Raw genomic sequence first — 18034 nt, 5'->3', positions numbered from 1 at the left:
CTGACGGGGCGCTCCACTTACACACCCCAAATGCAAATGTCAGTCCACAGTGGCTGAAATTACAATGAATATAAAAAAAACTATTAAAGTGGTAAATTTAATTTTGTATTAAAAATAATTGATTATATAATCAATAATTATTCATACAAAATAAAAAATTGCGGCACCTTGACTTTGAGATAAAGTGATTATATATGACTCTACTTTTCATTCTTTGGTGGCTCAGGGAGGGGGTCCTAAGACCACTGGGGGTTGGATAGTATCTTCCTGCGACAGTGGTGAACTGCAAGATGTCTGCTTATTGTGTAAGATTTAGAGATGTAGAGAAGAAAGTCTATTTCTTGCCTCATGAAGGCATCTGTAAAGGTAGCTGCTTCAGCCAGTTTGCAGAATGTAATAAAGAAGAATTCTGCTGTGATGGATCTGTATCATTGTGAGCTTGAATTGAAGAAGAAGTGTAAAATGCTGCCACGTGTAACCTTTTGTGAGCAATCACTGTCAATGTCATCTGCCTGCTATCTGTTATGTCTTTACAAGCTCATCTACCTCAGTAAAAACACTTTGTTGTTTATAGTAGCAGCCTCTAATGCTTCCTTGCCTGTTACTTTCACCACACTACATCTCCTGCCATTGCCACCGGCCTCCAAGAGAACAGTACAGATAGTGTGAGGGTAGGAACAGTCTCCACTTCACGTTTATCACTGGTGTTTAGAGTTTACAACCTTACAATTCCTTACTTTGTTTTAATGGCCAATAAGAATTATAGCTATGTCTGTATTTTTCTGGCATGCTCAACGCTAAAAAATAAACTATGATCAAATAAAGTCTTTTCTCTCAAGGTTTAACTCACCTTTGAAGACAAATTCTGTTCCTCCCATGACATTTGTTGAATGCACGCCTCTGCTGTAGCGACCCTTGGCATAGATGGTGAATGTAGGATGTTTGCATATAGGGTCAGAGTAGTGATAGTAATAGCCTTCCCATGTATGGTTTTTGTCATGGAAGATAAAATGTCTTGTGAGAAATAGGACTTCTGGGCGTACTTCACAACGCTGGCTGACCCATTCACCATTTAGTCCAATAGTCAAGTCCGCTTTAGGAGGTAATATTGGGGGATGATGCTCGTCTGACCGGAAGATAATTCTACAGGCAATACAGGACTGCTCATGATTCTGAAACATAAAGATAAAAGCTTAGATACACAATATTTAAGGCCTTTTTAAATCAACCTCTCAATCAAATTTTGTAAAATGTAAACATTTAGCATAGACGACTCATCTGATCAAGGTCACTAATTTTCCCTGTCCCATTTTAGCTAATAGTATATTTTGTTCCCTTTATGTTTCATGTATGTGTAATACATATTTATATAATATATAAGTACTAAAGATATTCTGTAGTTACTTATATGTTTCTGGATTCTAAAGTATGGAAAGCTCCTTAAGGCCGGTTTCACACGTCAGTGGCTCCGGTACATGAGGTGACAGTTTCCTCACGTACCGGAGACACTGACACACGTAGACCCATAAAAATCAATGCATCTGTGCAGATGTCATTGATTTTTAGCGGACCGTGTCTCCGTGTGCCAAACACGGAGACATGTCAGTGTTCGTGGGAGCGCACGTATTACACGGACCCATTAAAGTCAATGGGTCCGTGTAAAACACGGACCACACACGGACCTTCTCCGTGTGCAGTCCGTGTGGCGTGCAGGAGACAGCGCTACAGTAAGCGCTGTCCCCCCCACATGGTGCTGAAGCCGCCATTCATATCTTCTCTGCAGCAGCGTTTGCTGCATAGAAGATATGAATAATAGTGTTTAAAAGAAAGATCTATGTGTCCGCCGCCCTCCCACCCCCTGTGCGCCCCCCCGCTGTTCTGCAAATACTCACCCGCCTCCCTCGCAGTGTTCTGTGCTGGCCGCCCCTTCTACTGTATGCGGTCACGTGGGGCCGCCGATTAGAGTCATGAATAGGTGGCTCCACCTCCCATAGGGGTGGAGCCGCCTATTCATGACTGTAAATGAGCGGCCCCATGTGACCGCATACAGTAGAAGGCGCGGTCAGACCAGGAAGCATCGACAGCCAACGAGGGAAGCGGGTGAGTATTTTCAGAACAGCGGGGGGGCGCACAGGGGGTGGGGGGGGCGGCGGACAGATAGATCTTTCTTTTAAACACTATTATTCATATCTTCTTTACAGCAAACACTGCTGCACAGAAGATATGAATCGCGGCTTCAGCATGATGCAGGGGACAGCGCTAAACTTTAGCGCTGTCTCCTGCACGCTCCGTGTGGTACCCACTCGGCACACGGGCGGCACACGTGTGCCGCACGTATGGCCTACGTGAGCTCATGGGCACACGGACACGGATAACTCCAGTACCGATTTTTTCCGGTACCGGAATTATCTGGATGTGTGGGACAGCCCTAATCTAGAGATTCATCTAAGGGATTATGAAGGTTTTCTGAAGAAGAAAAGTACTTAAACCTTTTCATTTTTACAATGTTTTTCTTATTTGCCATGTTTTTTTCTGCAATGAAATCCCTAGTGGCAAAATCTGAACTAAATTATAAGGATCTTGTTGCAAAAAATGCTGCAGATTTGCAGCAGAGTTTACCCTAAGGCTACGGTCACACTATCAGTATTTGGTCAGTATTTCACATCAGTCTTTGTAAGCCAAAATCAGGAGTGGGTGATAATACAGAAGTGGTGACTAGTGATGAGCGAATATACTCGAGATTTCTCGAGCATGGGAGTATTTTTTAGTGCTCGGAGTTTTAGTTTTTCTTGCCGCAGCTGAATGATTTACATCTGTTAGCCAGCATAAGTACATGTGGGGGTTGTCTGGTTGCTAGGGAATCCCCACATGTGCTTATGCTGGCTAACAGCAACTAAATCTCCGAGCACTAAAAAAATACTCGGAGGACACCCGAGCGTGCTCGAGAAATCTCGAATAACAAGTATATTCGCTCATCACTAGTGGTGACTTGTTTCTATTATACTCTTCCTCTGATTGTTCCACTCCTGGTTTTGGCTTACAAACAGGCTCCCCCAACCCCCCACTGCATGGGCAGTAGTTGGCATAATTCACTTGATTCACTCTGTATAGAAAAAACAGCATCTTTCTCCACACAAATTTATGGTGTTAATCTGCTGCATCTTCCAGCCATGTGTGCGTACCTTTTAAGAGACAAAATGACATTTACATTCTAAGCATTTTGCCTGGCAAAAGTACGTCCAGACACCATGTGCGGCATCAAACACTCTATATAGGTCTGCATTATGGAAGCTTTGGCGCTCTGTGTGGTATCATAATTTCCCTTAGAATCATTGCTTCTATTAGCCTCTTCAGCACTGAAATGCTCTGGCAAGCAGATGTCACGTGATGAAGCATTTTTATTTCTGTAGTATTCTGAACAAATCACCGAGAAATGTCCACAAGTATAAAATTGGAGAAATAAAAATACAGTATGACCTCAAATAATAGGCTATGAACTCAATATTACTGATTGATCCATTAAACACAAATTCATGATTTGGTCTCATGTATTATTAACCCATTGGGTATTTTGCCAGAATAAAATTTGCTTGTGTAAGAGGGTGACCAGGATGGTCATGTGCTTCTTCCTTGATTAGAAAAACGGTTATAACCTGTGTATACAAAAGAGTGTTTTATTATGAATAGAACCTTAAAGGCAACAAGGTGCATGGTTAATGTATTGATAATATGTGGATGACTCAATGTGTTCTGAAAAATATATTACATATAGGGAAAGGATGAAATTAGTACATAGGTTAAAATTTAGCCATAAAGATAGGACTGGGTATAGTGCAGTGGTGGGAACAATAAGTTCAGGAAGACAGATTTAAGGTAGAAACAGTTAATGTGTTCAGGAACAGCTTTAGTGTGAGAGGTGCAGGGCCAGTTAACAAGAGGAACACTTCCTGGTTAGTGCGATCAGAGTAAGAGATTAGATAGAGAGAGAGCAAAAGTTGGAAGTCTGAGGGCGTGAGGAGCATGGGCTGTTCAGCAGCAAGAGAACAACTGGGTCCTACGGTCCAACTAAGATACTGAGAAGCGTGCCTCAATATCTTCCTAAGAGAGGAAGTCAGACGGGGTATCACATATGGGAATTGGGACGGGACTCATGGAAGCTGCAGAGCCGGATGGAGTATCCCAGGGGCCAGAGATGCCAGACCAGAAAGTGATAGCTCAGGGCGAGCGAACAGTGGACATCAGAACAAGCTGTGTAATTAACCTTAAAAATGGAAATGTTTGTGCCCAATACTACGTATTTCAAAATGATGAAAATGGACAGTTAAGTAAACTTCTTTATTATAAAACAAATTTGACGTCCCCTAATGTGTGTGCGGCGTTTCCTGAAGTTGAAGAACCCAGAGACTGCAGAGGCCTGAGACCAAAACGTGAGCGTTATGCATCACATGCATAGCACAGGAGAATTGGGACATTATTTATATGTGGGGTGCCATGACTTCCACCATGTGCACCTTACACTTGCATTCACTTTCTTGACTTCTTTGCTATCTGACACTGTGATCATTTAGTCACATGAAAAAAATACAATATTTCTACAAATCTACTAAAAAGTATCTCACAATGATGATGTCATTTACTGAAACAACCATTAATCAGAAAGAAATCAGCAATAACATGGTTAAGCTTTGTGTGGCCAGATACTGCAGCTTGGCATGTGCTTGTTAGGGCACTTCAGTGCTGAGGAGGTTACGATTAAGGAAAAGGCTGTGTTTGATGTTGTATCAAAGCCCTCTTTGATCTTGATTAGAATATTGTGCAGCTTTTCCATAAAGGAAATGTTTGTCTGCAAGATCTGTATCAATGTAAGTTGTCACATGTAGCACTCATATAGTCCTTTGTGAATTGACGAATGCAAAAATGTTTCATATATATTAGTCACAAAAATGTTACTATTAATAATGAAAAAAAAACAATTATAATAAGCTGTTATGATTAACATTACTGAATTATTTAAAAAAAACCTAAGCAAAAAATATACAGTGCTGTGCAAAAGTTTTAGGCATATGTGGAAAAAATAGTGCAAAGTAATTATCATGCTTTGCTTAAAAAGCGCCATCATTTCTGCAGCACTTCACAGACATTATTATCACTGTCCCCAATGAGGCTCACAATCTAAATTCCCTATCAGTATGTCTTAGGAATGTGGGAGGACACATATACAAACACTCCCTTTGTTGGCACATACAATATGTACATACATACATATACATGTGATATACATGTCCAAACATACAATATGTGTTTGAACATACAAACTCCTTGCAGATGTTGTCCTTGGTGGGATTTAAACCCAGGACCCCAGCACTGCAAAGCAAAGGTCCTAACCACTAAGCCACTGTACTGCCCAAAGTAAGAATATTTTGTAAAACAGAAGGGTTAATAGTTCACTTTTATCAATTATCAAAATGCAAAGTGAATTAACTAAAAAAAGGTTTCTTGACAGAATTCACTGTAGCTGGGTGTAGCTGTACCACTAGTTGCTGTCAGTTCTGAGCTGATGGCACTGCTGGAAATCTTCAATTTTCGAAGGGAGGGAAACAAAATGTGTCTTCCATCTGCTGCACTAAGTTTCTTTCTTCAATGATGAGAAAGATATCCATCATATAACACCATTGTCTGATTCGCTCCATATTTATTCCTCAGCAGGATAATAACTCCAAACATACAGCTAATGGCGTTAAGAACTATCTTGAGTGAAATGAATCCTAAAACTGATGATATAAATAAATAAATAAAATATGGCTCACTCAGAGCCCTAATCTCAACATCATTAAAAAAAAACATTGCCATCAAAGTTTTTATTCCTCTTAATATATTGCAGCTATTATATTATATTGCACTTGTACTTACAATTGCTCTTTTTGAGCTTCTACCCAGCCATAGCCTCTCTTTTCCATTAGGTCTATGACATCATGTGATTAAAAACTGATTAGCTGAATCCTTCTATGCTCTATGTAGAAACAGGAGGTAAATTTTCCCTGTATCAGTCAAAAAGTCAATTGCAGGAGGGGGGGGAGCAACTGGGTCAGGAGTTGAAGGGCGGAATGATTAAGGCTGAGATAAGAGACTTCCTGTTTCTATATAGAGCAGAGAAAAGAAGAATTAGCTGGGTAGAAAGGCAAAATGAGCAATTGTAAGTACACAGTGATATATAATATGATAATAAAATATATAATCACTGCACTCGTACAGGAGAAGGTTTGCTTCAAGTAGATAATTTATTGGTGAAAAGTGAGGCGACAGGAAAAAATTTACGTTTTGGCCAATCAATGGCCTTGATCACAATGTCGCCTTTCGTAGGTTCTTTTCTAGAATTTGAACATGTAGTATCGTTGAGGTAGATAAATATGAGGGTGTATACATACAATCATTGGTATTTGGTTTTGAAAAAAGGACACGTTCGTGTTTAAATGGAGTTACTGCACTGGTGATACAATGGAAATGCTGAGATATATATATCCAGGCAAGGAGGATTTATAGCCAAAAGAGGGTTTGGAAACAAGTTCCTTGGTGGCACAGCTCTGCCTGCAGATCAGGCAGTTTCCCTGGAGTTGCTGCAGGAGCCAGCGTTGGTAGCTAAGTGGGTGATGCTGACACAGATGTGTCTGAGCAGAAGGAGCAGCTGATATAATATGATTGCTATATACTGTACTAAGAAGATACAAACTTTGATGGGAGTGTTACTTTAAGTCTGTAAGTGATTACATGAAGAGACAGAATGATTTGCACAACCCTATATCCACAAAAGATCTGTGGTTAGTTCTTTAAGATGTTTGGAACAACCTTCCTGCTGAGTGCCTTCAAAAACTATGTGCAAGTGAAGAATGTATGCTTTGATGTGATTTTGAAGGAAAAAGCTTGTCACGCCAAATATTAATTTGATTTAGATTTTATTCATTCTCTTTCCACTTTGTTAATTGATAAAAATAAATCTTTGCAGCATTTTTTCCACATCTGCACAGTACTGTATATTCAACACATTCTCCATATTTCTGACTTTTATGCAAAAAAGTACTTTTAGTTCAGCTACAGTTCAGTGCAGGTGTTCACTGGGATATTTCTCTTCTAAAAGGATTTTTTTTTAATTTTTTTTATATATCTCCAAGGCAGTCTTATGAGTGTCTTTGATTGCAAGCTTCAAAGTCTGTGTGTGATCTGAATCTACAAGATGAGCCTATAAAGGAGATGTATTCTTTGAAAAATATGATATACCGTATATTATCTTGGCTCAGTTTTTTCATTTTGAATTTACAAAAAAAATGAACAAACTGGGTGCAAAAGTGTTCTGAACTTTTTTTTAAAGAAGATATATCTAATAAATGCTGGAATTTGTTTCTGAACCAAATGCTTAGATCTAAGAGCTATACTTGTGCATCATGACTCTTTCCTTCATGTAGACGAGCGACTCTTTCTAAAATGACAGCCTCATGAAGATGACAACTTTCCCAATACTATCGGATTGTCAGATCAAGCTTCCCAAAGGCCCCTTTCACACATCAGTTTTTTGCCATCAGTCACAATCCGTTGGCTTGATGGATCGACGGATCCATCGCAGATTGTGAAAAACTGATGCGACGGATCCGTTTTTTTGACGGATCCTACTAGCGGATCTGGCTAATTGGATCGGAGCATGCTCAGTTTAAAAAAATGGAATCCGCCATAGGCGAATCCAGCGAACGTGGATGAAGCATGAGGCCATCCGTCGCAATCCGTCGCTAATACAAGTCTGTGAGAAAAAAACGGCATCAGTCGCCGGATCCGTTTTTTTCAAAATTTGACGGACTGCGACTGATGGCAAAAAACTGATGTATGAAAGAGGCCTAAGGCTCCTAATAGCTAGTGCTAATTGATGATATAAGAAGTTGTCCGAAGCTCATTTGTTTTCATTTACATATAACATGAACTAAAAATCGGCTTCTTATGAATGACTGTTCATAAATCCTGTGATCAACTTTTAATTCTGGTGAAAGACGCTTGTTGCCAGATATTTCCCCTACATTGATTGACCGTCCATGTAAAACATAAAGAGGTCAAATTCAGGCTTGTGGGCCAAATATGGCTCTTATTGTAAATACATATGGCCCATGAGAAAATACCAAATGCATACTAGAGCTGGTACGCCAGTAGATAGCGTAGGCACCGCTAATACTACAAATCCCGCGTTTCCAGTCTAACACCCTAGTTACCATAAGGCTGTAGCGCACTCCCCAGCTATGACGCTATCTGACCAGCATTCACCTGAGCCAGAAGTTCCCTCCTCTTCTCCCTACATCAGTGCGCACTCCCTTTGTGCTCTCTCACATCTCAGCGCATAGCATCTAATACCCTCTATGTCCTCCACAAGCTGGAAACAGGTCTGCTATGGAGCTGGTGCGCTCATGCCATGATTTATTATACACATCTATTTGGTCATGTATTCCCCTTTTTCTTTTTTTTTTGTACATTGTTTTTCTATGTATTGAGATCTTATCCTTTCTGTTCACTCCCCATTATCGTGACTCTGCGAATATTATTGTTTCAGTGCTGTTTAGGTATTTCTGATGTTCTCTACTTCCCTATATTTACTTTTTTGGAGTCACCACACCCTTTTCATTCCCCTGTATACTGTTATCTATGATCCCCACAACCCTAATTTCTCCTCTGTATAGGAGTTCTCCCAACTGTCACGCTGCTATAATGCAGGTAGGTGCAGGCTCTACTACATGGCAGTAGAGTGGAAGCAGGACTGTATCTAAACAGAGTTGGCCTGCAGTGCAGCAGTAAGGCTACCACAAGTGGCAGCAGAATAGTCAAACTAGCCAGGTCAAATCGTAGACTGTAGCGCAGTACCAAAGGAATAAGCAAACTCACGGTCAGAGACAAGCCTGGGGTCAGGAGTGGATTAGCCAAAAGACAGAAGCAGGTCAGGATATAAGCCAATCAAAACCAGGGAGTCAGCACACTGAAGGGAAACATGGAGTTAAGACGGGAATGGGGAAAACAGAGACACGGGTTCTGACAGCAACGCAGCAGGACAAATCAGAGCAATCAGAGTCAGCTACAGCAGCACTAGGCAAAAACTATAACTGACATTGCCTGCAGGAAGCAGCGACGATAAATAGCCAACCTGAACTTAAACAGAGGCTGAGAAAGGTTAACTCTTGACATGACCAGACCAGGAAAAAGGGAAAACAGGACTCAAAACCTGGTCTGGATCATGACACCTGCAGATTCCCTCAACCAATTTATCCCTTTCCACCTTTTTTCTGTCGCGATTAATGTTATAAAAATGAAGGTTGGCGACTTTGTTCAAATTTAAATTTTTGCCCTCTGTGTATTTTAGTTTGACATCTTGAAATGTAATACACTGACAGGCATTGTTTGACAGAGGGAAAATCACTCTTACGTATTACTCCTGACTATTCTGGATGAGAAAAGTTAATCAGAATGGGGAACTAGGTCTCGATGACCCTCATATTCTCTGATAGCCTATGAACGTGTACGTCTCATAAGAAAACTACCTGTAAAAGGAAGCTGTTATGTAAAAAAATGGTATTATCCTGCAGCTATGGGGTTAATCTGTAAGTTAATAGTATTCTGAAGCTGTGCGGAGGCTGCACTGAAAGCTTGGCTGCCAGGAGCAAATGAAGTGTATTCCTGAAGTGTAACCACGCCCCAAGCACTAAGTGACAGTCGGATCAACACTGAAACTCTGCTGAGTTGGCTGTCAATCAGTGCAGGGTGCACAGTTACAGATGGCACTCATTTTGTACCAAGTTGACTGAAGCAGCGTTGGCTGTGCCTCTATGACTGAAAGACTGAGTCTGCAGGGAGGAATAAAGTTAATTTCTCCCTGGAAGCTGTGCTGTCAGTGTGATGGCCGCATGGCTACGGAACACTATTGACCGGCAAATTAACCCCGTATCTGCAGGTTAATAGCATTTTTTTGACATTATAGATTCCCTTTAAGTAATATCCAACCCTTAGCTAAAAGAATGGAAACGGAGTGCTGTATTCATTCTCCTAAAGTAGCAGTAAGAATATGGATATGCTCTGCTGAGTGCTCTGGACTCTGCTTGACTAAATATGACTGCTCTGTCCATGAATTGTTGCACAGTAAACCCGTTGAACGAGTCCGCTCTGTATCTGTTGGCTTGGTTGCTTTCTGCAGTTTAGAAAGGTCTTTGTATGATCAGTGGAACATGGCATATTTTTGGCAGCAGTGGATAATATATACAATTTAAGAAGTGCCAGTATTAGAGTTTTTGATGTTCTGTAATGAGAATAGTATCAGTGAGGATATCCTGTATCCTTAAGAGACAAAACAGTTAGCGGAAGACAAATGAAAAGAGAGCCAGTTATACCAGTCCCAGCGGAAAGCAAATATTTTCTTAGTTAAATGAATGTCGACATAGAATTGAGGTGAATCCTTTCTATCAACCGGTGATCATGTGAGAGTATAAATTCTGATAAGTCAAACTATTGATTTCCTATGGATCTTCAACAATACAGGACATTCTAATTCACAAACAGATAAACATGTAATCTACTGTATTGACTGTTTACTATATTAAGTCGACATATACTATATCAAGCTCATAATCAACCATATAAATCCCTACTTGTAATGTCTATCTCCACATATCTGTCACGGGGTTATCGCGACAGAGGAGCCAGAAAACCACAGCGTCTGGTTGCTCCTACTCCTGCACTGGAAAGAAGCACTTCCCTTTCTTTTTAAACAGTGTAAATATCTTTTGGCTGTACAGGGGTTACTCGGCCATGTTGGGAGTCAGGGCCAGACTGGCCATCGGGCAGTTCTAGCAAATGCCAGAAGGGCCGGTGGCAGTCGTGGGCTGCTCGCCAGCACCGACTCACCTGGCCGCCGACTCACCCCCCCGCCAGCGTCGCTGCATTCAAGTTGAATGCAATGATGGAGGAGAGAGCGTCCGCTGACGCTCCCTCTCCCATCATTCCCCGCTCTGCCTCTGACACTGCGGGCGCGCGATGACGTCACATCATCGCGCACCTGCTGTGTGTCGGGCGCGCAGACTGCAGCTGCTGAGACCGGAGCTGGGAGCAGTGCGGGGCACGAGGAGAGGTGAGGAGAGTGTTTTGTTTTTTTTAAATATATCAATGAGTGATAACTGGATTGTGCTGTATTACATTCTATGGGGGGATTTATTACATTCTATTGGGGCTGGCTGCATTACATTCTATGGGGGCTGGCTGCATTACATTCTATGGGGGCTGTGCTGCATTACATTCTATGGGGGCTGTGCTGTATTACATTCTATGGGGGCTGTGCTGCATTACATTCTATGGGGGGCTGGCTGCATTACATTCTATGGGGGCTGGCTGCATTACATTCTATGGGGGCTGGCTGCATTACATTCTATGGGGGCTGGCTGCATTACATTCTATGGGGGGCTGGCTGCATTACATTCTATGGGGGCTGTGCTGCATTATATTCTATGGGGGCTGTGCTGTATTACATTATATGGGGGCTGTGCTGCATTACATTCTATGGGGGCTGGCTGCATTACATTCTATGGGGGCTGGCTGCATTACATTCTATGGGGGGCTGTATTATATTCTATGGAGAGGCTACATTATATTCTATGGGGGCTGCATTATGCTCTATGAGGGGGCTACCATATATTTTATATGCAGGGGCTGCATTATACTAAATGAGGGGGCTGCATTATATTATCTGGGGGTTACATTATGCTCAGGGGGCTACAATATATTCTGTGGGGTGGCTGCATTATACTCTGGGGTGGCATCATTATACTATATGTGGGCTGCATTATACTGTATCAAAGAGTATAGGGAATACATTATACTATATGAAGAACTATGGGGTGCATTATTCTATGGGATGTGAATTGTACTACATGGATGACAATGACTGAGCATTATACTATATGGAGCACTATGAGGAATGTATTATACTATTTGGAGGACTGAGGAATGTATTATACTATTTGGAGGACTGAAGAGTGTATTATACTATATGGAGGACTGTGGAAGTACATTATACTATATGGAGGACTGAGGAGTGTATTATACTATACAGAGGAATTGCAGTGTATTTTAATATATGGAGGACTAAAAGGAATGTATTATACTATATGGAGGACTATGGGGAGTGTATTATACTATATGGAGGACTGAGGAGTGTATTATACTATATGGAGGACTGAGGAGTGTATTATACTATATGGAGGACTGAGGAGTGTATTATACTATATGGAGGACTGAGGTGCACATTATAATATATGGAGGACTATGGGGTGTATTATACTAAACAAGCAAAATGCTGCCTATTCATCGAGTGATTGGATTGTTTATGTGGGAACAGAAATCCTTGTTCTCAGCAGCACATCACCGGTGTAAACTGTAGATGTGCTGCTGATAACATGATGCTGTATGGGGACAGATTGATCTAATTGTGATTGTTCTGTTCCCTTCATTCTTTCTGAGGTTGGTGCAAAGAGGCCGGGAAACAAGCGAACGACTTCAGTATCGTCGATAACACTCGTTTAGTGGCCTGAGATCAGCGCATGTAAATACAGCAGAAATGCTTCGCAGGGAGACCAGGCAAGGATGATGACAGTTGTAGTTAGCACCTGGGAATAGCGCTAACTCTACTGCTTTTCCCAGCCGCCAGAGCATTTAATTCTGGTATGTGTAATGATTTTTAGGGTTGATGTCAGCTGTGTAATGTCAGCTGCTAGCAATCCCTGGTGTAAGTAATGGAGAGGTGTCTATCAGACACCCTTACTACTAGCCCAGACCTGGTGAGATCCAGCGACTCTGAAGAGCGGTGACGGTAGTAACAATACCGCTCTTCACAGCGGAATATCTGAAGAGCGGTGACGTTGCTGATGTTACCGCTCTTCTGAGTCGTCGGGTCTAGTGCTGCGCAGCGGAACCAAAAGTGGCTGTAGGCATTGTTTATGGAGCATCAGAATGAGGTTCCATAGCCTTTGGTCGTCTCAATCCCTTCATTATCTACGAGATCCAGTTATGTAGGTAAAATAGCGGCTTTTCTTGATACTGCAACTGAAAGCAATAAATAGGACTGAGCTGTAATGCTGGATACAGCTGTGATTATATGTTATATAGTCGTGTTACACTCCCTTCACTTCTTGTAACCTACAAGTGTACAAAGATATTTGTTGTGGATTCTGTTTGCGGGCTCCCTCTGGTGGTTACTGCTGGTACTGGGTGACTTTGGTGGGTTGCGGCCTTTGGTTTCCATCTGTCCATCAGAGGCTGGGTGTTTCCTATTTTACCTGGCCTTTCTGACATTTCCCTTGCCGGCTATCAATGTGTTCAGATGTGCTCTGTTTGGTTCCTGCCTACCTGCTCCCAGATCTTTCAGGATAAGCTAAGTGCTGATTTTCAGTTGTTTGTTTTTTTTTGTCCAGCTTGCTTAGAATGTCTCTTTGTTAGCTGGTTGCTCTAGTGGACTGAGGTTCTCCCCATGTGCCATGAGTTGGCACATGGGTTCTTGTAATCTCAGGATGGTTTTTTTGATTAGGGTTTTTTGCTGACCGCTCAGTCCCCTTTTGTGTCATTCTGCTTTCTAGTTTTCAGCGGGCCTCTATTTGCTAAAGCTATATACATCATCTCTATGTGTGTGCCTTCCTCTCATTTCACCATCATTACATGTGGGGGGCAACTATATCTTTGGGGTTAATTCCTCTGGAGGCAAGTGAGGTCTTTGTTTTCTCTGCAGTACTAGTTAGCTCTTAGGCTGGTGCGTGGCGTCTAGAACCAACGTAGGCACGCTCCCTGGCTATCTCTAGTTGCGTTTGTCAGGCGTAGGGCAGCGGTCAGCCCAGGTTCCATCACCCTAGAGCTCGTCCGATATTTTTATTAGCTTTGCTTATCCTGTGCTATCCCTAGCCATTGGGGATTCATGACAGTATAGCCGGCCCACAAAGTGTTAATTGTTTGGGCTGAAGCAGGAGAAAAAGAAGTGTTCAAGGGAAATTTTTTTTTTTTCCTTCAGAGTTTTGCTGCCTAGCCCTTAATTGCTGTCTAGCTGCTTCTTACCTCCTCTTAACCTTTGAATGGCTCTGATCTTAGCTGTTTATCATGGATGTCCAGAGTTTGGCTTCCAGCCTGAGTAATCTCGCGGCAAAGGTTCAAAACATACAGGATTTCGTTGTTCACACTCCCATGTCTGAACCTAGAATTCCTATTCCAGAGTTTTTTTCTGGAGATAGATCTACCTTCCTGAATTTCAGGAACAATTGTAAATTGTTTCTCTCTTTGAAATCTCGCTCCTCTGGAGACCCTGCTCAACAGGTCAAGATTGTTATATCGTTCCTACGGGGCGACCCTCAGAATTGGGCATTTGCATTGGCACCAGGGGATCCTGCATTGCTCAGTGTGGATGCGTTTTTTCTGGCATTGGGATTGCTCTATGAGGAACCTAACCTAGAGATTCAGGCTGAAAAGGCTTTATTAGCCCTCTCTCAGGGGCATGATGAAGCGGAAATATATTGTCAGAAATTTCGGAAATGGTCGGTGCTTACTCAGTGGAATGAGTGCGCCCTGGCTGCAAACTTCAGAAATGGTCTTTCTGAGGCCATTAAGGATATTATGGTGGGGTTCCCTGCGCCTACAGGTCTGAATGAGTCTATGGCTATGGCCATTCAGATTGATCGGCGTTTACGGGAGCGCAAACCCGTGCACCAGTTGGCGGTGTCTTCTGAACAGGCACCTGAGACTATGCAATGTGATAGAATTCAGTCCAGAAGTGAACGGCAAAATTATAGGCGGAAAAATGGTTTGTGTTTTTATTGTGGTGATTCAGCTCATGTTATATCAGCATGCTCTAAACGCACAAAAAGGGTTGATAAATCTTTTGCCATTGATACTCTGCAGTCTAAGTTCATTTTGTCTGTGACTCTGATTTTTTCACTGTCTTCCATTTCCGTCGATGCCTATGTGGATTCAGGCTCTGCCCTGAGTCTTATGGATTGGTCATTTGCTAAACGCTGTGGTTTTAGTCTAGAGCCTCTGGAAGTTCCTATTCCTCTGAAAGGAATTGATTCTACACCATTGGCTATGAATAAACCGCAGTATTGGACACAAGTGACCATGCGCATGACTCCCGTTCATCAGGAGGTGATTCGCTTCCTTGTACTGTATAATTTACATGATGTACTAGTGCTTGGTCTGCCATGGTTACAAACTCATAATCCTGTCCTGGACTGGAAAACAATGTCTGTGCTAAGCTGGGGATGTCAGAGGGTTCATGATTATGCACCTCCGATTTCTATCGCTTCATCTACTCCTTCGGAGATCCCTGCGTTTTTGTCGGATTATAGGGATGTTTTTGAGGAGCCTAAGCTCAATTCGCTCCCTCCCCATAGAGAGTGTGACTGTGCTATAGAATTGATTCCTGGCAGTAAGTTCCCTAAGGGTCGTTTATTTAATCTGTCACTGCCAGAGCATACTGTTATGCGGAATTATATTAAGGAGTCCTTGGAAAAGGGACATATTCATCCATCTTCGTCCCCTCTGGGAGCAGGTTTTTTTTTCGTGGCAAAAAAAGATGGTTCCCTGAGGCCTTGTATAGATTATCGCCTTCTGAATAAGATTACAGTCAAATACCAGTATCCATTGCCATTATTTACTGATTTGTTTGCTCGCATTAAGGGGACTAGGTGGTTCACTAAAATAGATCTTCGTGGTGCGTATAATCTGGTGCGGATAAAACAGGGTGATGAGTGGAAAACCGCATTTAATACGCCTGAGGGCCATTTTGAGTATTTGGTAATGCCTTTTGGACTCTCCAATGCTCCGTCAGTCTTTCAGTCCTTTATGCACAATATTTTCCGTGAATATCTGGATAAGTTTATGATTGTGTATTTGGATGATATTTTGGTGTTTTCTGATGACTGGGAGTCTCATGTTCTACAGGTCAGGAAGGTGTTTCAGGTTTTGCGGGCCAATTCTCTGTTTGTGAAGGGCTCAAAGTGTCTCTTCGGAGTCCAGAAGATTTCTTTTTTGGGGTACATTTTTTCTCCTTCTACTATTGAGATGGATCCCGTTAAGGTTCAGGCTATTTGTGACTGGACACAACCTACATCTGTTAAGAGCCTTCAGAAGTTCTTGGGGTTTGCTAATTTTTATCGTCGGTTCATTGCTAATTTTTCCAGTATTGTTAAACCTTTGACTGATTTGACTAAAAAGGGTGCTGATGTTGCTGATTGGTCTCCCTCGGCCGTGGAGGCCTTTCGGGAACTTAAGCGCCGGTTTTCTTCTGCTCCTGTGTTGTGTCAACCAGATGTTTCACTTCCTTTCCAGGTGGAGGTTGATGCTTCCGAGATTGGAGCGGGGGCGGTTTTGTCACAGAGAAGTTCTAATGGCTCGGTGATGAAGCCATGTGCTTTCTTCTCTAGAAAATTCTCGCCCGCCGAGCGCAATTATGATGTGGGTAATCGGGAGCTTTTGGCCATGAAGTGGGCATTTGAGGAGTGGCGTCATTGGCTTGAGGGTGCTAAACATCGCGTGGTGGTCTTGACTGATCACAAGAATCTCATTTACCTTGAGTCTGCCAGGCGTTTGAATCCTAGACAGGCTCGTTGGTCGTTATTTTTTTCTCGTTTCAATTTCGTGGTTTCATACCTGCCAGGTTCAAACAATGTGAAGGCAGATGCTCTTTCCAGGAGTTTTGTGCCTGACTCTCCTGGAGACACTGGGCCTGCTGGTATCCTTAGGGATGGGGTAATATTGTCCGCCGTATCCCCAGACTTGCGACGCGCATTGCAGGAGTTTCAGGTGGATAAACCGGATCGATGTCCACCAGAAAGACTGTTTGTTCCGGATGATTGGACCAGTAGAGTCATCTCCGAGGTCCATTCTTCTGTGTTGGCTGGTCATCCTGGAATATTTGGTACAAGAGACTTGGTGGCCAGGTCTTTTTGGTGGCCTTCCTTGTCTAGGGATGTGCGTACTTTTGTGCAGTCTTGTGAAGTGTGTGCTCGAGCTAAGCCTTGCTCTTCACGGGCTAGTGGGTTGTTGTTATCCTTGCCCATCCCGAAGAGGCCTTGGACGCACATTTCCATGGATTTTATTTCTGATCTCCCGGTTTCACAGAAAATGTCCGTTATCTGGGTTGTGTGTGACCGCTTTTCTAAGATGGTTCATTTGGTGCCCTTGCCTAAGTTGCCCTCCTCCTCTGAGTTGATTCCTTTGTTTTTTCAGAACGTGGTTCATTTGCATGGGATTCCGGAGAATATCGTTTCTGACAGGGGATCCCAGTTTGTGTCTAGATTTTGGCGGACGTTTTGTGCCAAGATGGGCATTGATTTGTCTTTCTCGTCTGCATTCCATCCTCAGACGAATGGCCAGACGGAGCGAACTAATCAGACCTTGGAAACTTATTTGAGGTGTTTTGTTTCTGCTGATCGGGATGACTGGGTTGCTTTTTTGCCACTGGCCGAATTTGCTCTTAATTACCGGGCTAGTTCGGCCACGTTGGTCTCTCCTTTTTTTTTGTAATTCGGGGTTTCATCCTCGTTTTTCCTCTGGTCAGGTGGAGTCTTCGGATTGTCCTGGAGTGGACGTGGTGGTGGACAGGCTACATCACATTTGGAATCAGGTGGTGGACAATTTGAAGTTATCTCAGGAGAAGACTCAGCAGTTTGCTAATCGCCGTCGCCGCGTGGGTCCCCGACTTCTTGTTGGGGACTTGGTGTGGTTGTCTTCTCGTTTTGTCCCTATGAAGGTCTCTTCTCCTAAGTTCAAGCCTCGGTTCATCGGTCCTTATAGGATCTCGGAGATTCTTAACCCTGTATCCTTCCGTTTGGATCTCCCAGCATCGTTCGCTATTCATAATGTGTTCCATCGGTCGTTGTTGCGGAGGTATGAGGTGCCTGTTGTTCCTTCGGTCGAGCCTCCTGCTCCGGTGCTGGTGGAGGGAGAATTGGAGTATGTTGTTGAAAAGATCTTGGATTCTCGTGTTTCC

At 42.7% G+C, this 18034-nt stretch overlaps 1 protein-coding gene across 1 annotated transcript in view; it reads right to left on the bottom strand.

Annotated features, from left to right (window-relative positions):
- The window catches only part of APCDD1 (APC down-regulated 1), a 150856-nt gene that overhangs the window by 13711 nt on the left and 119111 nt on the right, over positions 1-18034 (bottom strand). Inside the window, exon 4 of the mRNA XM_077270191.1 lies at positions 851-1172. Within this exon, the coding sequence (XP_077126306.1) occupies positions 851-1172 (322 nt within the window). The remainder of the gene's footprint in view (positions 1-850; positions 1173-18034) is intronic.

This window comes from Ranitomeya variabilis, chromosome 6 (genome assembly GCF_051348905.1).
Source record: "Ranitomeya variabilis isolate aRanVar5 chromosome 6, aRanVar5.hap1, whole genome shotgun sequence".
In the NCBI taxonomy this organism is placed as follows: Eukaryota; Metazoa; Chordata; class Amphibia; order Anura; family Dendrobatidae; genus Ranitomeya; species Ranitomeya variabilis.
Note: the sequence above shows the minus strand (reverse complement) of the source record. Positions and strands in the feature narration are given on the sequence as shown.